The following is a 21,381-nucleotide window of genomic DNA, read 5'->3' as shown; positions in this document are numbered from 1 at the left end:
ATGGGAATGCATTGCCTGTAAGGTACCTACCTGTAAATCCAGTGAGCTAAATGCCAGTTAACGGTAACGTAGCATCATTGCTCTTGCGCGCCCGTAAGCCTATGACGGGGCCGCACTGTACGGGCCGGTGTTCGGTGACCTTGACCTGACCGCGCCGGAGGGGCCGTAGCGCGGCCGGTGGACGGGCGAGCGCGAGGGGAGCGAGCCTCAGTGCGGGCTGGCGGCTCCGGGCGGCGCGGCGGCTCCGCCGAAGCGGGGTTCCGCCACCCACCCCATCCGACCAGCTTGCCCCTTTTCTATTCGTTTATCCCTTCCAAGTTCCACCATCTCCCTCGTCGCTCGTTTCTTTCTCTCCTTGTATCGCCAGTAAGGTAAATGGGATACACTGGAGAGCGAGAGAGACGGGCGGCCGATAAACAGCCAACACTGATGAACGGAGCACACGATGCCGACAGCGTTACGGTGTTAACTAAAGATAACGCCAGTTATCTGACCTGTATAAGAGCTCTCCATGATCCCAGCGGACTAACTGACCTGTAGAAGAGCTCTCCGTGATCCCAGCGGACCTCGCCGTGTCCCTCGCAGGAGAGCTGAGGACTCAGCTTGCTGTGGTTGTACGCCTTGAAGAACAGCTCTGCGCCACGAATAAACACCTCCAGGGCGCGTCCGATCTGCTTCATCACCTCCATGCTGCTCGTCTCGAAATGCAGTCCTGCAGCGGTCAGCCCGTGTCAGAGACTGCCCCAACCGACCACCTACTACCCCTCATCTTTTAGTTACCTACACTACTGTCTTAAATGTCCATTGATGTCTCACAGCTGGGAATATACAGAAAAACCTAACCACTTATTTATCATTTGGCGTAGTTCTGCTCATTTTGACTATTCAAATGTTATGATGTTATTGGGTCGTCTTATATGGGTCTTACCAATAATTCAGCTAAATTATCGTACGACATATGCGCCACCTATCGACATGAGAAACAGTCATCGCACCAGCAGTATATCAGCGATATACAGCTGTACGATACGATAGCGATATACAAATGATATACGGCAGTAGGTATATCATTTTAATCCTCATCAGGCCAGGGTCTTTTTCATGACGCGGACGGCCGGAGGGGAGGGGTGGTAAGCCCCCCTGGAGATCTAAGTGCCATAGGAGCTCCTATGGCACTTATAAACATCAAATTTACAGGGTGGATGGGTCCATAGGAGATCTCGCATCTGTGCAAATTAAGTTGCTCTAGGTCAATATTTGGAGGGGGTTTGGGGGTAGAAATGTAGGTAAACATTTCTCTAAACCAGGTCAAAAGTTTTTGTTCAGCAAAAAGAAAAGCACCAGTGAACTTAGCACGTTCGTGTGCATCGAAGAGTATAATTGGTCACCATTTGTGAACTTAGAATTTTCCGAATTTTTAAGTGAACTTAACCCTCGCCCTGGCAGGGGGTCGATGCGACCCCACACCCCTAAGGTTTTTCAAAGATGGCGTAAATTTCCACAGCCTATGGGGCAGCCTTTTTACAGATAACCTAAAAATTTCAGGTCCAGGTGACCTTGCGTCAGGTCACCAGGTCAGAAGAACCGGTACAAGTTAATGGTAAAATTTCTAACTTTATGCACCTGTCCAACTCACAGTTTTGGACTGATTTCTTACAAACCCAGTGTCCCCTACCTTCGGCTGCATTAACCCGCGCACCAGGTTAATGCAGGTTTTTCGTGAATAGCGAAAAAACATTTGGCTAGACTATTCTCTCATCAATTTTACACATGGTGAGTCAGTTTGAACCTCCTAACTTTTAAGGTCAGGTCACCAGGTCACTTTGAATGACCCAACCTCAAGTCCCTTTTTTGCAACTTTGCCACAGTGTCAGAGCTACAGTAGATGACGTAGGCCTTTGAAAGTCGCAGGATGTTATTAGGTCATTGGCGGCTACAATTTGTTTATCTAGGAATTTTGATATCGATGACCTAAGGTCAGGTCAATTTCTCGACCTCCCCGTTATAAGTCAATGGGGGAAAATCAACTCCCTGTTTTTCCACTAAAACGCGTCGGAATGGCCCCATATATCATACATGACTTCATATACCATCAACCTTCACTACCTTGAGGCCTGTTTTGCTGTTGGCCAGCTGTAAGCTCAGGTGACGTCATCAAAGGTCACCAACTGTTTTTGCCAATAATTCCTTACAGGAACGAGATACAGCCGCGCGGATGGCCTCAATGTGTTCAGCTCGTCTGGGCGCATCGAATGATATACATGATGACCTCGAGGTCACGTGACCTGAGGTCTACCATTGACCTTGCCCTTTCGAGGTCAACATATATATGATTCGATGCGGATTGACGAGAGGATCACGATGGTGCCCTTAGTTTGTTACTAGCTTGACTAATTCGAACGTTATTCGAGAAAAGCTCTCCATATCTTGCGCCGCCATTTTGACTTTTTTGACCCCTGTGACGTCACCTTTGACCTGACCTGAAAATGACCTTTGTAAAAAATTGTAGACCTTGTCCATGCGTACCCCATGCCGTTTACCGCTTGTCGCTATCTTGCTTCCTTCTCGAGATCTCAGGGGGGGGCGGCGGTCATCCGCCCCTCCCGTCGGTTCTAAGTTGGCGCAGAACCCCCGTCGGTGCGCGGGTTAATTTGACACCTTGTGTTTTAAGGAAAATTGCACAGCTACCATAGGGCAGCTGAAATTGACGTCAGAGTGACGTCATGCCGGCCGATCTTGATAAAAACATTGAATTAAAACAATCACTCTAAAGAGTTCTTTTTCAAGATAGATCCAATTTATTTGCTTGAGAGGACTCAGAATACACAGGTCTATCAAACTGTTCTCGGATTTCAAAGTTACAAATATTTTGGTAATTTTGCAAACAAAATCTAAACAAAATGATTTTTTTAACTTTTCGATAAAAATGTATAATATGTAATAGAGCACATACCGATCGTTTAATCTTGGAAGTTTTAGCCCGATATCTTCAAAAATAGCTCATTTATACGTTTCGTAGTCAATATTTCACCATTTTCACAGAGTTCCACGACAAATCGACAAATAAAAAAATTAAATTTGCACCCTCATATTTTATTCTTCGTTGAAAACTGGTGTAAGGGGTTGTGATGGGCGGGGAAGCCAGCTGTGGCAAGGATTTTTTTCTTCGGACAACGGCTTCCGAGATATAGCCTCGGGCAATTCCTGGAGTTCGCGCTGCAGCCCTATGTTTGGCGGCCTATAACTCAGAAACTATTGTTTTTTTACGATTAAAACTTGATATGGTTCAGCACACAATCAACCAACAAACATTTTGGCTATCTTTCTAGTTGAGGTTTATTTGCCATTGGGTCTACAGTGCATGGATATAGAGGATTCTTCATGGCTCCGAGTGGAAGATAAGGATATCTTTTCCAAGCGGGTTACTGAAAAACCGAGCGACGAAGGAGCGAGGTTTTTCTGTAACACGCGAGGAAAAGATATCCGATCTTCCACGAGTGAGCCATGAGGAATCCTATATCTTTCTATGTTGAGGTTTATTCTTAATTAATTAAATATTATATTTAAATGTATTCACCTATGTAAATTTTTTTTTTTTTAGAGTAGTTTGTTTTTATTTCATAAGTTTCATACTAGCCATTAAAAATGCCGTTCGGTTATTGACCCATCTTCAGTTGAACTCTTGATTTTTGGCTATGAACCCTCGAGACCTTATCTTTGCATCTCAGAGAGATGCAGAGATAACAAATTCTTATCTTTGCATCTCGGAGGAGTGCGAGATAGAAATATCTCCGATTTTCAATTTTTTGAAAATTTTGATCACGTGACCTTTTGTCCTATTTTTCGAAGAGTTACCTTGATATTTTCCCCACTGAAAGTTGCAATTTTGTCTGATGACGATTAAAGCCTTATCAAGTGTCAGTCATATGCGATAATAAAAAAGTGGTTATCGCCCTGCGTTGACCTCAGGTCAGGTCATTTTTATGACCTGTCCATTATTACGAGCGGGAGCGACAGCGAGATCTCGAGAATAAAGCAAGATAGCGACAAGCGGTAAACGGTAAAGGGTACACACGGATAAGGTCTATAATTTTTACTGAGGTTATTTTCAGGTCAGGTCAAAGATGACGTCACAGGAGCTAAAAGGAAGTCAAAATAGCGGCACTATACATATATATGAAGTTTTTCTCGAATAACTTTCAAGGTATCCCAACTAGGAACAAACTAATAGCACCATCGTGATCCTCTCGTCGATCCGCATCGAAGCATATGTATTTTGACCTCGAAAGGTCGAAAGGTCAAAAGTTGACCCTAGGTCACGTGATCTAAGGTCAACTTTTGACCTTTCGATCTTTCGAGGTCAGCATACATATGTTTCGATGCGGATCGACGAGAGGATGACGATGGTGCTATTAGTTTGTTCCTAGGTGGGATACCTTGAAAGTTATTCGAGAAAAACTTCATACATATGTATAGTGCCGCTATTTTGACTTCCTTTTAGCTCCTGTGACGTCATCTTTGACCTGACCTGAAAATGACCTCAGTTAAAATTATAGACCTTATCCGTGTGTACCCTTTACCGTTTACCGCTTGTCGCTATCTTGCTTTATTCTCGAGATCTCGCTGTCGCTCCCGCTCGTAATAATGGACAGGTCATAAAAATGACCTGACCTGAGGTCAACGCAGGGCGATAACCACTTTTTTATTATCGCATATGAATGACAATTGATAAAACTTTAATCGTCATCAGACAAAATTGCAACTTTCAGTGGGGAAAATATCAAGGTCACTCTTCGAAAAATAGGACAAAAGGTCACGTGATCAAAATTCTCAAAAATTGAAAATTCGAGATAGCCAAAATGTTTGAAGGTTGATTGTGAGTTGAACCATATCAAGTTTTTATCGTAAAAAACCAATAGTTTCTGAGTTATAGGCCGCCAAACATAGGGCTACAGCGCGAACTCTAGGAATTGCCCGAGGCTATATCTCGGAAACCGTTGTTCGAAGAAAAAAATCCTTGCTACAACTGGCTTCCCTGCCCATCACAACCCACTAGACCAATCTTAAGCAAAAAATAAAATATGAGGGTGCAGGGCACTTGTCGATTTGTCGTGGAACGCCCCAGACACCTTTTCTGTTGAAAAATTTAAACTTCAAACTTCAACCTTTTAACTTGAATGAAAGCGACCTGGTCCCAGCTATATTTAGCTCAAATTAGCCTCAAATCACATAGGAGACATTTTTCGAAATCTATGGCTGAAATGGACCATAAAACATTTGTCACTTGACCAATACATGACATAAAATCTCCGTGACATTGGATGACCGGGCCTTGACCTGAAAAATTCGAAAAACAAGTTCGGTATCCTCAGGGCATCTAAGGCGCATATCAAGTAGTGCGTAAACCAAAAAAGAGCTTGGTCGGACTTATTGACCGGAGGTCAGAGCCTAAAATGTTAAAAAGCCAAAATGCTGATAATTTTTACCTTGAACTAAGTTGTGACGTCATTGGTCACCTCGAGGTCAATGAAATTGCCGCCGACAGTTGTCCGTACTACGGCAGCCGTTTTTTTTTTCTTAAAATAGTTGCGTGGGAGAGTGGGCAAAAATTATGTTGCTGTTCAGAGAATTATGGAAATTTTGGTAATTTACAAAATGCCTTTCTAACTCATATTCTACGCACGACGCTGTGAAAAGGTCAATTTGAGCGATATCCATCGACTGTTCGTCTCAGATATCATTGTAAATGATTTTGGATATTTCACACATTTGGAAGCTGCGCCTTTTACAGTTCTTTTCGTCCTCGGGTTGTCGGCGGCCATGGCTTTGTGCCGTGGCAGTGCCGTGGCAGGAACACACGCACGGAAATGATGCACGCCCGTGTGACGTCCAGCGACGTCACGCGTCACGCCAGGCGGGAGAGCGGCCAATGAGACGGACTGGGGCAGACGGCTGCACGTCTGCGGAAACACCGACCACGGAACGACGCTGGCTAATGAAATCAGGTAACGTTAGATGAACTGCCTAGCGGTGTTACCTACCAGGCGTCGAACTGGATATGTCCAAATCATCGAATTTTACACTTCAGGGGTCGATCAGGGGCCAAACGCGAGGGGGAGGGTTCGCTCCAACTCCTCCCCCCTTTTGCCGTCGAAGGACGCAAAATGGCCTGTGCCGGCGAGTAAGGTGGGATGGTCACTTTTAGTAACGCATGACTTGACAGTTGATGCATCTGCATCCTTTTCTTTCGGATCGTGTCAAGATCTTGGCATGAAATCCTCCTTGACGAATTGCCCTTAAAAATAGCGTTACGTCTTTTGGCGAAAATACTATAGGCATTTGCTTTCTTGGCTTTTCATCTTATATAATAATATCGGCACCCTGGGATGTGCCGATAGACTCACCGAGCATGCCGATCGGGAAGTCTGCCGCCACGGTCTCCAGATCGCTCCCAATGACGCTCTGTGTTACGATCCACACGTAATTCTTGCCCGTGATGTGGAGAGAGTGGGCCTTGTGCATGATTTCCCGTGCTTCGTCCCTGTAACAGCAAAAGGACAAGTCAACTCTACATAATTAGGCAGAAATGGCTAAGGTCAAAGAAGGGCTAAACATCAATATGCGTAAGTATGAACAATTCAATTTCACGTATTTGCCGAGTCTTATCAACCTTTAAGTAATTAAATCAAATGACAATTAATATAATGAGTATCCACATGATATTAACTAAAAACGTTAGAGATATGCTCCTTTTGCTTTGTTGTTCAGCTCACTTTGTGCAGTAGAGCAGCATGATTCTCGCCTCAGAGTTGGCCAGCTCCTCTAAGTCCTTCGATTCGCGAACAATAATGGTGTTGAGTATGGAAAATCTGCAAACATCATACAGAACAAGCATGAAAAGGGAAACACGCTGTACATATTTCTATAATAATTAAGCGGACTTCAACCACATCAACTGAAAAAAACAGTAATACCTACGTCTTTTGGGCGAAGAACGAGCGAGCGAGAGTGAGCCTTGCACGTGCGGAAGGGTGAGAGGGTAGGTACTTCCAACTGGCTTGTGCACGGCACCGTACTAACCGGGCCTAGCCGTATACCTAGGCAATTGGTCCAGCCATTCCTGAGATCTGGAAACGGCACCCTGCACATGTGCAAGCGCAAACTGGGTCTAGATCGACTTTTGCACGGCAGTGGCGGCGGAACACCTTCAGTTAAGGGGCACTGCCGACTTTTGGTCCCATTCTTCCATGCAACGCCCATAGGGCTAATGTTGAAATACCAAAATCAAAGGGGGGTACGGTGCCCCGGTGCCCTCCCCGTTCCTCCGCCAATGGCTGGTCTGACGCAACAGGTGGTCTACAAAGCGCTCCACCCGGCGACCCGAGCCGATGTCAAACGGCGTGGGTAGACTGTGTCGCATAGCTTTCGGGTCATGCGGCACAGCCTACCGGTACCAGGCGGCTGGTTTTGCTGAGTCATAGGAACCCGGTGGATAAAGAGTAGTGGACTATCAACCTGTACCCGACTGTACCACGTGAAAAGTCAAAGGTGTTCATGCTGTTTTGCAAAAGTACTGCCTTCGAGAGATCCATATCTCAGCAACTGCGATTGTCTTGCAGTAATTTTCTAGGGTAGCTGCATCCCTTCTACCAAACGTCAGACAGTGCATTCCCATGTGTAACGGTTAGGGTGCTTCTACACGTGCGCACGTGCAGGCATAGGTGGTGGAACGAGGGGGGCACCGTTCCCCCTTGATTTTGGCATTTTAACATTAGCCCTACGGGCGACGGGCGTTTCGTGGAAAGAATGGGACCAAAAAGTCGGCAGTGCCCCCACCCCCTCCTTAATTGAGGGTGTTCCACCGGCACTGCTTGCAGGGGATGCTTCCAGATCTCGAGAACGGCTGTGCCTATTGCGCTCAAATTTGGTGCGCTTTTGGTGACAGATTATTAGAGTGCAGTGCAAAAGTCAGATGGAAACCAGTTTGCACGTGCACACGCTTCCATTGACGCTTGATGCTTCCAGATCTAAAGAAAGTTTCCCAGATCTAAAGGTGACGCTTCCCGATCTTAAGAACGGCTGGGCCGATTGCGCATTGAAAAGACTCGTTTCGCAATTCGCGCTCGCTTGTAATAAAACGTAACAGTTCAGCCACGTTTAAGTCCCAGCAGCTTACTTGAATTCCTCTTGGAGCTCCAGCGCCGTGTCTCGAACGGCGCGAGTGAACTCGTCGTAGCCGGCAATTTGCGATGTGACGATTGCGAACCCGTGCCAGTTGTAGCGCTGCAGGATGGAGAGCATGGCCGCGGCCTGGTGGTGGATCGACGGCGCCAGCTCCAGCCGCAGGCTCGACTGTTTCGTGCCCTGCCGCCGCGCCACAGCACCGGTTAGCTCAGTTGACAAAGAGCCGAACTTGTGACTTAATGTCACTGGTGAATATATTCATTTAGAAATCCGCATAACACAGCAAACACGGTCCCTCACCGGCCGCCGCTCTCACCGCCCCACCTGTTCCTGGTCCGCTCTCACCGCCCCACCTGGTCCTGGTCCGCTCTCACCGCCCCACCTGTTCCTGGTCCGCTCTCACCGCCCCACCTGGTCCTGGTCCGCTCTCACTGCCCCACCTGGTCCTGGTCCGCTCTCACCGCCCACCTGTTCCTTGTCCGCTCTCACCTGTTCCTGGTCCGCTCTCGCCGCCCCACATGTTCCTGGTCCGCTCTCGCCGCCCTCACCTGTTCCTGGTCGAGGCCCGAGTTGTCTGCGTTCCAGGCAATGACGGGAATGCCCAGATAACGGGCCAGCTGCAGAAAGTACTGGCTGGAGGCGGTGTTCCGGCCGTAGTGCTCCTTGTTGTTGATGTAAATAATGGCAGCCACGTTCGCTGGCAAAAACTGATTACACAAAGCATTCAGGATCGCTGTAGAACATAATGGCACATGTTAGGATATGGAAATGCATTGACCGGTAGATGCCTACCGACATGCAGTTTATGAGCCAAAGCAGACCAATGGTTTTCAAGTTATTGTAATGGAACAAGTGTATTATTGTATCATCATTTTGAACGTGGTACGCACACGTAGGGGAGAGCGGGGTGAGTTGTATTACGGGCAAATAGTATCAGAGCGAATTTCGCCAAAACTATCGCGCGCTGAGCCACACACACATGGAGATGTCATACCGACATCTCCATTACATCTTGGCACGCTCGTAACATGCAATAAAAGGTGTTAAAGCCGTTCGAAGCACAAACCTGTGGGGCTGAGAGTCTTGAACATCTGTCTGTGCACAAATCGCGTGCTCCGAAGTATATTGGAGCCCCTGGACTGCAGTGTCAAGGAGACGCGAGCCTGGTAGCCGCGGTTATGGAAAGTGGAATACGGAGGCACCAGTCCCACGGACACATTCCTCTCAATATCAGCCGTCTCCACGCGCTCGATGACGCCCACTTGAGAGAGCATCAGCAGCGCCAGTGCCGACACCAGAGGCGGAAACTGCATGACGGCGCCGGCTCGTCCGCCGCTTGTCTGTCAACAAACAGCACCTTTGGTAACGGGAACCGGCAGCGACTTCTTCTGTCACTGCCATGATCCTCTCTGAATCATGCATCCAAGATCATGATCAAGAATCATGCATCCAAAGAGACATAGGTGTAACCCATGTCCTTTTAACTCTCACCCGTCTTGCTTTTTACCAGCCCCTTAGCCCGCGCCCCGTAGGGCTATCGGCGGACCCTACCACCCGTAGGGGGGGGGGGGCGTTTCGGCCTCCCCTAAGATCTCGGAAATTTACCGGCCGATTTTCAAAACTCAAACGGCGTTCGATAGCCCAGCCCGGGAACTACCTTGTGACCAAATTTCATTGGGCCGGGGGTGTTTGAACACACCCCCATGCGGTTTTTAGCACACCTGTTGCTGCTTATTTTCTGCAAATGTGAAAATTTCAGAGCCCGGTCGCTCAAGGTCAGGTCACCAGGTCACGCCAAGTGACCTCACATCAGAAGAAATTGGAATGTTCGTCATAGCTACATCGACTGACCGATGGCCTTGATACTTTTAACGATGGATAAAAGTAACATTATCTATAAAATGTGTAGCTTGGAATTTTGATATCGGTGAACTAAGGTCAGGCCAATTTTCCGGCCTCTCCATTGTAGTCGATGGGAGAAAACTGAAATGCACCTCTTGTGGCCGAATGGTGTTCAAAACCCTCTCAAACAGCGGTTCATGGGCAAACATGACACACTGAATCAGAAAAATGCACCTTTGGCCCCTCTATGTGCCCCTGAAGTCATCTCAGGTAATGAACGGTCACTAGCATTTTTTTGCCATAACTTTTGATAGACGTGCTGGAGCGATGAAAATTCGTAAGATGTTTTCAGCTCGACGATACGGGTCGACTGAAATGCAACATAACCCTTTCAGGTCAGGTACCTATACCTTATACCTAATACCTTGACCTGAGGTCAAATTTTCAAAATGACCATTCAAGGTCAACGAATAGTTCTTTCGACGCGTCTCGACGAGAGGAACCCGATGCTGGCAAAAGTAAAGTCGTGGCTTGCTTGAATCAAAAGTTATTACCGAAAAATTGCTTTTGGTGAAAACGTTTTTTTTTACAGTTTTTGCTCTCTAAAGGCAAAACCGTTGACCTGAGGTCAAATTATTTAGAACAATACCCAGTAAGGTCTGTCAAAGGGCTATCGAATGCGCTCTTCCGCGGCGCTGTAGCTCTATTGGTTCCCGAGTTAGCCGTTGGCAGTTTCCAAAATTGTTGAAATGGCCTACATTTGACCTTTGATGACCTCTGGGGATCTGACCTTTGACCTGACCCAAAAAATGACCGAAGTGTTTCTGTCATTATTTTGACGTTATTTCGAATGCCTTTTACCGCGTGTCACTACGTGACCACGGACCTGCAACCTGATGCTTGAGTGTTTCGTTCGTCCAAAAAAGGCGCCTTTCAACTTTCATTGACTTATGTAATCGAAAGTAAAGGGAGTTACTTTGAGTGAAGCCTATTATAGACACACCGGCACACGTCGTTTCCTGCAGACGGTTCCCGTCCAGTCCGTCTGCGATCGTCCTTCTCAGAGTCCGAGTCCGTCACGGTCACTCCGGCCGCACCCCGCACACTTCGCCAGCACACTGGCGCGCGATGTGCGAGTCGACTCACGACCGACCCAGTCCAGTCACGCCCCAGCCCCGGGCGACGCACGGGCGAGTCCAGGTGGTCTCGGGGCTGGGCACAGGCGCCCCCAGGCAGCCTACCGGGGCGTTGCGCCGCGGTACAGGCGCACTGAACCTAACCTAACACCACAACTTATAATGGACAGGTCATAAAATTGACCTGACCTTATGCCGCAGATTAAAACACCCAAACTTATAATGGAGAGGTCGCAAAACTGACCTGATCTTTTATCACAGAAAACAAAATTCCGAAATTAGAATTAGGTATTATTCAAACGGTTAATTCAAACGGTTCATTCAAATTACTTAATTGAAACGGAGTCGTCTGTAACTCGTACCAATCGCTTGTAAGTTTCAAGGTGACCGTTCAGTCGGTGTATTTATGACGAGTGTTCCAACTTTATCTGAGTTGAGGCTACTTGACGTGACCTTTTGACCTGCCCTTAAGAGACCTGGGCCTGAAATTTTCACATGTGCGGAAATAATGCATGAACAAGTGAGCAGAAAACCGCGGCGCTCTGCGACGCAATTTTTTCTAGATATCTATGAAAAACAGCAAATGGGATGTTGAAAGACTACCACTGGCCCAGCTCGGGTTTAGGAAATCGGCCCGCTGAGGTCAGAAAACACACATACCTGTCCTAATGACGGCCCTCAGAGCGCTTTGGTGCCATCAGGTGCCGGTCAGCCGTCAACGTCTGGCTGCAGTCCGCTGGACAGGGCCGAGCCTGGGTCACTGAGCCCTGCTGCCGGACCGACCCCGGGTCACGGGGCCCTGTTGCCGGTCGGCGCGGCAGACGGCCGCCGACTGCCACCGAGTGCCACCGGCGCCGGCGGCCGACTGCGGCTGCGTCAGGCCAGCCAATCCACCCCCGTAACCAGCCATTGGACAGGGCTCTCGGCTTGAGAGCAACAGTTCCGTGGATGTACAAACGATGGGTAGTCACCAAACGATGACTGTCCAGTGTCCATCGTGAACTGCAACCGCTGAAAACGCCATTTTTCATATTGTTTTAATAAAAAATGCTCACTAATGATCTTACTAAAGCTTAACAAAAAGACGTATATTGAGGCACAGAGCAGCATGCTTTAACCCTCGCCCATGTAGGGGGGGGGGTTGGTGCAACCCCCCCCCCCCCTGAGGTTTTTCTTAGCTACACGCCGAACCGTTTCAGATAGCCTGCTCAAATTTTCAGTACCCTATGGGGTATCCTTTGCGCAACTTTTGGTATTTTTTGTCAAGGTCATGTTAGGTCACGGAGTTATGACGTCATAAAGGGAACAAACTCCGGCCAGATTTACGCTAAATTGGAGATTGCTTCACATTGGTATGAATGCCGACTGACCTGACACACTGATGGATTATTTTAGAATCACAACTGGCTAATTTGACATTGGCACAATGTCCGTTGACATTTTGAAGGTTACTTAAGGTCAAGGTAAGGTCAGTGACCTCGGTTGACCTGTAATGACTTCTTGCACTTGTATGCCTTTTCGGTGTATTTTGATGCCCTGTATTCGAATTTGCTATCCATTTCAGGCATCGTCGGTTGTTTCTTGTTCATTTTGGGTCAGGGTCAGGTCAGTGACGTCACACGCCTGACGTGACCTAATGCACAAATGACCTTGCAGACTTCCGATGCTCCCAACGCATCATTTTTAGAGTTATGACATCGAAATACACACCAAACGATAGAGAATTGATCAAGGATCACGATAGTGAAGGTTTTAAGTCGATATCTCTTACTGTTTTGCCGCAATCGGCGCGGAAATCTGAAAAAGTTAGATTTTTTCCAAAAATTTGACCTTTCACCGGTCATAAGTAGGTCAAATGTTGACCTAGGAACAAAAAATATACCACCAATCGCAAGATCTCGTTGAGAGCAATCCGTTGGTCTTTTCCGCTAAGCTCTACAACGCTCTGTTTTCAAACGCCAGGGGGGTCGTACCCAACCCTCCCCCTGCATGGGCGAAGGAGGCAAAACTCCGTTTACGGGCGAGGGATATATCATTCGATGCGGATTGACGAGGAACACGATGATGCCCTTAGTTTGTTCCTACACTGAGAAAACAGTTCCTCCACTTTCGGTCTCAGAGACCAGTTTTCGGGGTAATGTCCCCTATTCAAAACAGACCACACATTTTGAGAATACTTTCTGAGCAACGCCATCGATCGCAGAAACAGATCTCAGCCAGTACCCGTTATCGGTGTTCAATCTTTAACCCGCGCACCGACGGGGGTCTGCGCCAACTTCGCACCGACGGGGGGGGCGGATGACCGCCTGAGATCTCGAGAACGAAGCAAAATAGCGACAAGCAGTAAACGGCATCGGATACGCACGGTCAAGATCTACAATTTTTACAAAGGTCATTTTCAGGTCAGGTCAAAGATGACGTCACAGGGGTCAAAAAAGTCAAAATGGCGGCGCTAGATATGGAGAGAGTTTTTCTTGAAAAACTTTCGAATTAGTCAAGATAGGAACAAACTAAGGGCATCATCGTGATCCTCTTGTCAATCCGCATCGAATGATATATATGTTGACCTCGAAAGGTCAAGGTCAAAGGTTGACCTCAGGTCACGTGACCTCGAGGTCATCATGTATATCATTCGATGCGTCTTGACGAGCTGAACACAATGAGACCATCCACGCGTCTGTATCTTGTTCCTGTATGGAGTTATTGGCCGAAAACCTTTGGTGACCTTTGATGACGTCACATGACCTCACAGCTGCCCAACAGCAAAACAGACCTCAAGGTAATGAAGGTTGATCGTATATGAAGTCATGTATGGTATATGGGGCCATTCCGACCCGTTTTAGTGGTAAAAACAGGGAGTTGATTTTTCCCCCATTGACTTATAATGGGAAGGTCGCGAAATTGACCTGACCTTAGGTCACCGATATCAAAATTCCGAGATATACAAATTGTAGCTACTAATGACCTAATAACATCCTGCGACTTTCAAAGGCCTCCGACATCTACTGTAGCTCTGGCACGGTGACAAAGTTGCAAAAAAGTGACTTGAGGTTGGGTCATTCAAAGTGACCTGGTGACCTGACCTTGAAGGTAGGAGGTTCAAACTTGCACACCATGTGTAAAATTGATGAGGGAATAGTCATACCAAATTACGCGGCGCTACGCGCCGCGGTTTTCCCGCTATTCGCGAAAAACCTCAGGGGGGCGGATATCCGCCCCCCTGAGGTTTTTCGCGGATAGCGTGAAAAACGCGGCGCATGGCGCCGCGAAATTTGGTAAGGCTATTCTTTTATCAGTTTTACACATGGTGTGCAAGTTTGAACCTCCTAACTTTTAAGGTCAGGTCACCAGGTCACTTTAAATGATCGCCCAACCTCAAGTCAATTTTTCGCAACTTTGTCACCGTGCCAGAGCTACAGTAGATGTCGGAGGCCTTTGAAAGTCGCAGGATGTTATTAAGTCATAAGTAGCTACAATTTGTTCATCTTGGAATTTTGATGTCGGTGACCTAAGGTCAGGTCAATTTGGCAACCTCCCCATTATAAGTCAATGGGGGAAAAATCAACTCCCTGTTTTTACCACTAAAACGGGTCGGAATGGCCCCATATACCATACATGACTTCATATACGATCAACCTTCACTACATTGAGGTCTGTTTTGCTGTTGGGCAGGTAAAGGTCATGTGACGTCATCAAAGATCACCAAAGGCTTTTTGCCAATAACTCCGTACAAGAACAAGATACAGCCGCGCAGATGGTCTCATTGTGTTCAGCTCGTCAATACGCATCGAATGATATAAATGGTGACCTCGAAGTCACGTGACCTGAGGTCAACCTTTGACCTTGACCTTTCGAGGTCAACATATATAAAATTAGTCTCACTATGAAACCAGTTTTCCGCCCGACCCCCGGAGGAAATGTAAGTAAATCCCTAACCCGGCGGCCGCTGGGCCTCCGCGCCACCCGCCGCCCGCTGGGGGGGGGGCATATAGTTGCCCCCCATTTACTTCTGCGACGATATCGTCGCAACGCGAAGAGATAGAGAAGCGAAACTTTGCACACATCTTCCTGAATACCTAGCCGAGGTTGTGTCCAAATTTGGTGTCGATCCCATTTGAAATGACGTCACAGTGACGTCATAAGTGAAATTATAGATTTGCGACTCTCATATTCCTCACGATACATCAGATATATGGGACCGAATATAAAGGGCCGATTATTGGTCAGAAACTAGATGGAAGTGTAGTTAGATGTTTTAGGATGACAGCAGGTGCTGTCTAGTTCATTTACAGTTGAGTATCATGCTCAGCGTCATCAGAAACGGCCCATATCGGAAAACGACAAAACTTTATGACGTCACTGTGACGTCATCTTAGGTGCTACAACCACAAAACTTTCCTCAAACATTGCCTAGGTATTCATTTGAAGCTATGCCAAGTTTCACGTTCGTAGCTCATCAGGTTTCGGAGATATTTCACAAAACGTAAAGGGGGGGCAACTTTATGCCCCCCCCCCCAGCGGCTCGTGGGCTAATGGGGATTTACTTACGTTACTATAGCTTATTATTATAGCTTATATTAATATTATATTATTATAGCCATGTTATTATAGCTTATATTAACATGGCGAGGTAGCGGACACCGGTAGCCGAGAAAGGTTAATGTTATATTATGTTACGCTATGTTCAATGTTATGTTAAAAAAGGTAAAAAAGGTTAGGCAGGACTTCAATCCCACCTCTTAAGATATTGGCTGGTCGGCGGAATTTAGTTGGTGGTCTTCGAACAGGACAGCAGTCCCATTCTCAGCGTTCAGCAAATTGCGCCGAACACGTTGCCGCAGAGCAAGCTGACAAAGCCAGCACACCAGTCCGACTCAGAGAGCTACACCACGCGGACAACGTTCCGGTCCCGACCGATTCTCCTGCAAGAGTGCGCCGCCGCCGCGGCACCGTCCTCACATCGACCGCCAGTCACGTGATCCACGGGTCGCCAATCAGCGAACGCGCCGCGCGGTGCGGCCAAGCGCCCGCCGGGTAGACTGCGCCGCAGTGCTGCTCGCTGCAGGAGCGGCGGCCAGCCCGACGGCCCGGCTGCCGTAGAACGGTAACAAATAGTCACATGATTGTCATATAACCATTACCATTGAGCTGGAAATGAACAAATGGCCATAAAACACGCAACTCAAGGCTCTAGTAGAATTGGGTTTATGTGCTGACCATTGGTGACCTGACCTGTGACCTAGCCTGGTATTATCAGTGCCCTGTAATAGCAGCATATGTACTAGGCAGCTGACGCAATATGGCTGATTTTCGATAAAATGTGTTTAACTCGATATTAGAGCGCTTTCCCGAAAAGACCCGTGAACGGCAAAACATTCTAATTTGACCTGATCTGTGACGTCATCAGTGACCCCGAGGTCAATGAAATTGGATTTCCCGCGACAAGCTTGACAGTGCTTTCGAACACCGTTTGACTTGCAGATCCGTTCAGAAGTTTGCAAGATACGAGGGGGGACAAAAAATAGTCCCTTTACACTTGTTGTGATGTCAATTACGGAAAAACTCGATACTGATACCAAACCAAATGCCAACAATAACCACGGAAGAATTCCAAAATCGAAACTTCGTTAACTTTTGGTAATATTACCAAGTTGGTTAATACTAACTTTTTACCATATTCACAGCCTCTTATACATGAGGGATAATTCACAAAACCAACAAAATACCAAATGCTAAGGAAAGGTACGCCTTTAAATACCCTAGACCAGGTTGGTATCGGTTTGGGATCGCTATTCCAAAAACATGGCATCTGATTAACAACACACAACACACAACACACTTGGTTGCATTTAGGTAACGGTTAGGTTAGGTTAGGTTAGGTTAGGTTAGGTTAGGTTAGGTTAGGTTAGGTTAGGTTAGGTTAGGTTAGGTTAGGTTAGGTTAGGTTAGGTTAGGTTAGGTTAGGTTAGGTTAGGTTAGGTTAGGTTAGGTTAGGTTAGGTTAGGTTAGGTTAGGTTAGGTTAGGTTAGGTTAGGTTAGGTTAGGTTAGGTTAGGTTAGGTTAGGTTAGGTTAGGTTAGGTTAGGTTAGGTTAGGTTAGGTTAGGTTAGGTTAGGTTAGGTTAGGTTAGGTTAGGTTAGGTTAGGTTAGGTTAGGTTAGGTTAGGTTAGGTTAGGTTAGGTTAGGTTAGGTTAGGTTAGGTTAGGTTAGGTTAGGTTAGGTTAGGTTAGGTTAGGTTAGGTTAGGTTAGGTTAGGTTAGGTTAGGTTAGGTTAGGTTAGGTTAGGTTAGGTTAGGTTAGGTTAGGTTAGGTTAGGTTAGGTTAGGTTAGGTTAGGTTAGGTTAGCTTCTAATCCATGAACCGGTCTTGTCAGAAAATGTGTTATCGAGTTGTACATAAAACGGTCCTGGAAGACCTATCTTCAAAACGCTCTAAAAACGTTGTTTTTGGTATAAATTAGAATTGCGGGGTATAGGCTTGTAGGGAAAGGTCCACTCTACACGTTCGTAAAAGAAAAACTGACCTAGGTCTTTAAACTTAAGAGCTAGGTCAGGTCAAAGTTGGGCAAAAAAGGCCCAAAAAAGACCGAGAAATGTCGGTAGTGAATATTGCAGGACCGTTATATGTATTACATACATCGGTCTTTTTTTGATTATCTTCAAGTACATAAACCGGTCCTTTTCCGCACCGGTCCTCTTATTTTCTAAGTTTAAGCAGAACGGTTGCACTTAGAGCTTAGCTCTCTTCGGATTCTTAAAGCATGCTTAATTCTGCGTAGATTAGGATTTTTTTCGGATTTCTAAGTCCAGAAACTTCCAAAATAGAGAACTTCAAAAGAATCCAAGAGATGGCGCCACTATCGAAAAAGGAGCGCTTAGGCCTAGCGCCTTTGTTTTTGGTCTGATTTGATAGTTTTTTTTTACCATTCGATAGAGAACAGGGAGACGCATCTTTTATCTAACAACAAAAATTCAAAATTTTGTAAGTTTTTGGGTCCAAGTAAAATTGAAAATTTCTAAGATTTTTTTCTTTTTTTTGGTGTTAGTTATGGTTCCGGTGATGACACCATTGTCTTCCTAGCAAGGAGACAAATTTTTTGATACCCTTTTTAAGCGTTTTGCATAAACGGGTCTCGATTTGGAAATGTCTCAGAATTGCTTATTTTAGCCTTTCTGGAGTCCCGGCCGACTGTGACGTCATGGTCACGTGACCTAGAATTTTTTTCGATTTTACGTTTTTTAACCATTGACTTATATGTAATCGATGGTGCTGATTCTGAAAAACTGACTTTTGAAACGATATTTTCAAAAAGAAATGTGACGTCATCATTATTGTCATATTACGAATTTATATATAATATTATATAATTGTATCTTTAAAGGTACTTTCTTACACAACTTTTTACGCTGAGTTCAACAGTGTTGTCAGATTTTTTTTTACAAATACAATTTTTGATTTATGACGTCATAAATCTTTCGATATAAATGAAAATTATGATTTTCAAAATTTTCTTCCATTTTCGAATAGAATTTAAGTTTATGCGTCAGAATGCCAAGTAACATTTTCCGCTATCTTTGATAGTTACCGAGATATAGGTGGCGCCACCCATATACTTTATATGATTGTTGACTTGAGAAAAAAACAAATTTCGGCTATTTTTTGACGCTGATGCCGATCCTGTCATTTAAATTGAGCTATCCTAAAAGAGACACAAATTTTGATTTTATGACGTCATTAACTTTGCAAAATATATGCAAATTACGATTTTCAAAAATTTCTTCCATTTTCGAATAGAACTTGAGTTTTTGCGTCAGAAAGTCAAGTAACATTTTCCCCTATCTTTAAAAGTTACCGAGATATCGGTGGCGCCACCTATATATTTTGTATCATTTTTGACCTTAAAGAAAAAACACGTGTCAGCTATTTTTTGACCCTGATGCCGATGCCGTCATTTAAAGAGAACTAACTTTAAGTTTTAACAAAATTTGATGTTAAGAAAATTAAGTTGAATTAAAATTTTCAAAGATTTTTTTCTTTTTTTTTGTCTTAGTTATGGTTACGTTGATGTCACCATTGTCTTTGTTGCATGAAGACAAATTTTTTGATACCCTTTTTAAGTGTTTTCGATAAACCGGTCTCGATTTAGAAATGGCTCAAAATTGCTTAATTTAACCTTTCCAAAGTCCCGGCCGACTGTGACGTCATGGTCACGTGACCTCAATTTTTTTCGATTTTTCGGTTTTTGACCATTGACCTATATGTAATCGATGGTGCTGATTTTGAAAAACTGAGTTTCAAAACAGTATTTTCAAAAAAAATTGTGACGTCATAAGTATTGTCATATGACGATTTCAGATGTTTCATTGTATAATTGTATCGTTGAAAACATTTCTAACACAACTTTTGACGCTGAGGTCAACGGTGTTGTTGGATTTTTTTTGTAAGTTTATTTTTTGATATATGACGTAATAAACCTTTCGATATACATGAAAATAATGATTTTCAAAATTTTCTTCCATTTTCGAATAGAACATAAGTTTGTGCGTCAGAAAGTCTCGTAACATTTTCCGCTATCTTTATAAGCTACCGAGATATAGGTGGCGCTACCTATGTAAATCATATGACTATTTACCTTAGTAAAAAAACATGTGTCGGCTATTTTTTAACGCTGATAATGATTTCGTCATCTAAATTGAGCTAACTTGAAGTGATCTCCCTCTCTCCTTCTCTCTCCCTCTCGTAACCGGCTGTCGCGGAGCCGCAACCGTACCAGCCTAATTGACACCTGGCAATCGCCCGGAAGTGACCTGAGGGAACAAGCATAATTGCTCCCGAGGTTTAAGAATTTGCCCCTAACACTTCGGGCGCTTTCCATTTGGCAATTAGGCTGGTACCGTTGCGGCTCCGCGCCAGCAAGGTCCCGGGAGGGAGCATCACGCCAGTACCCCTCCAGTACCCCAAAGTTGACATATATTTTTGCCACCTGGTGGGCAGTTGTAGAAGCTCGACGAAAATGCGATTCTAGCATGTTGTAGCCACATCAATTCTGCATCGACTGACACTAGAAACTTGAAGATCGGTTCAGTCGTTTTGAGTCTAGAAGCTTCTAAAGAGACCAATGTTTGGCTATGCAGCCCTTAAGTGGTCTTTAGGCATACGAGTCAATACAGTGGTCAACTTAACACTCTCCCCTGCCTAAACTAAGAAACATACAGAAACCAGGTTACCACCATTCGATAGTCCTTGATTGTATCTACAACATATAGGAATTTCAAGGACTTTACGTTTTTGGTTTGGCCACCAGGTGGCGCCAAAGTTGACATATATTTGCGCCACCTGGTGGGCAGTTGTAGAAGCTTGACAAAAATGTTGTTCTGACATGTTGTAGCCACATCACTTCTGCTTCGACTGATACAAGAAACTTGAAGATCGGTTCAGTCGTTTTGAGTCTAGAAGCTTCTAAAGAGACCAATGTTTGGCTATGCAGCCCTTAAGTGGTCTTTAGGCATACGAGTCAATACAGTGGTCAACTTAACACTCTCCCCTGCCTAAACTGAGAAAGATACAGAAACCAGGTTACCGACATTCGATAGTCCTTGATGATATCTACAACATATAGGAATTTCAAGGACTTAACGGTTTTGGTCTGGCCGCCAGGTGGCGGCAAATTTGACATATATTTGCGCCACCTGGTGGGCATTTGTAGAAACTTGACGAAAATGCATTTCTAACATAATGTAGCCACATTAATTCTGCATCAACTGACACTAAAAACCTGAAGATCGGTTTAGTCGTTTTCAGTCTAGAAGCTTCTAAAGAGACCAATGTTTGGCTATACAGCCCTTAAGTGGTCTTAAGGCATACGAGTCAATACAGTGGTCAACTTAACACTCTCCCCTGCCTAAACTAAGAAAGATACAGAAACCAAGTTACCGCCATTCGATAGTCGTTGATTGTATCTACAACATATAGGAATTTCAAGGACTTGACGTCTTTGGTTTGGCCACCAGGTGGCGCCAAATTTGACATATATTTGTGCCACCTGTAAGTTGAGAGGCAAACTTACCGGTCTCTCCTGCCTAAACTAAGGAAGATACAGAAATTCGGTTACCACCATTCGATAGTACTTGAATGTATCTACAACATATAGGAATTTCAAGGACTTGACATTTTTGGTTTGGGCGCCAGGTGGCGCAAAAATTTACATATCTTAACGCCAC

The 21,381-nt window shown here is 45.4% G+C and overlaps 1 protein-coding gene across 5 annotated transcripts in view; it reads right to left on the bottom strand.

Annotated features, from left to right (window-relative positions):
• Positions 1-15,926, bottom strand: part of LOC122382537 (glutamate receptor ionotropic, NMDA 2B-like) — an 82,986-nt gene extending 67,060 nt beyond the window's left edge. For 2 of the 5 annotated variants that reach the window (XM_043368002.1, XM_043368006.1), the window contains exons 1-7: positions 11,823-12,173; positions 9,251-9,524; positions 8,733-8,917; positions 8,177-8,364; positions 6,774-6,869; positions 6,405-6,541; positions 535-712 (exon numbers count right to left, since the gene is read on the bottom strand). In XM_043368002.1, the coding sequence (XP_043223937.1) occupies positions 535-712; positions 6,405-6,541; positions 6,774-6,869; positions 8,177-8,364; positions 8,733-8,917; positions 9,251-9,497 (1,031 nt within the window). In that variant the 5' untranslated portion in view covers positions 9,498-9,524; positions 11,823-12,173. Of the gene's footprint in view, positions 1-534; positions 713-6,404; positions 6,542-6,773; positions 6,870-8,176; positions 8,365-8,732; positions 8,918-9,250; positions 9,525-11,029; positions 11,156-11,822; positions 12,174-15,898 lie in introns of those variants that run through there. The other 3 variants (XM_043368004.1, XM_043368005.1, XM_043368003.1) reach the window with 3 other exon arrangements.
• Positions 15,927-21,381: the final 5,455 nt, after the last annotated feature.

Source organism: Amphibalanus amphitrite, unplaced genomic scaffold (assembly GCF_019059575.1).
Source record: "Amphibalanus amphitrite isolate SeventyFive unplaced genomic scaffold, NRLGWU_Aamphi_draft 000142F_arrow, whole genome shotgun sequence".
Lineage (NCBI taxonomy): Eukaryota > Metazoa > Arthropoda > Thecostraca > Balanomorpha > Balanidae > Amphibalanus > Amphibalanus amphitrite.
This window is presented reverse-complemented; position numbering and strand designations above follow the sequence as displayed.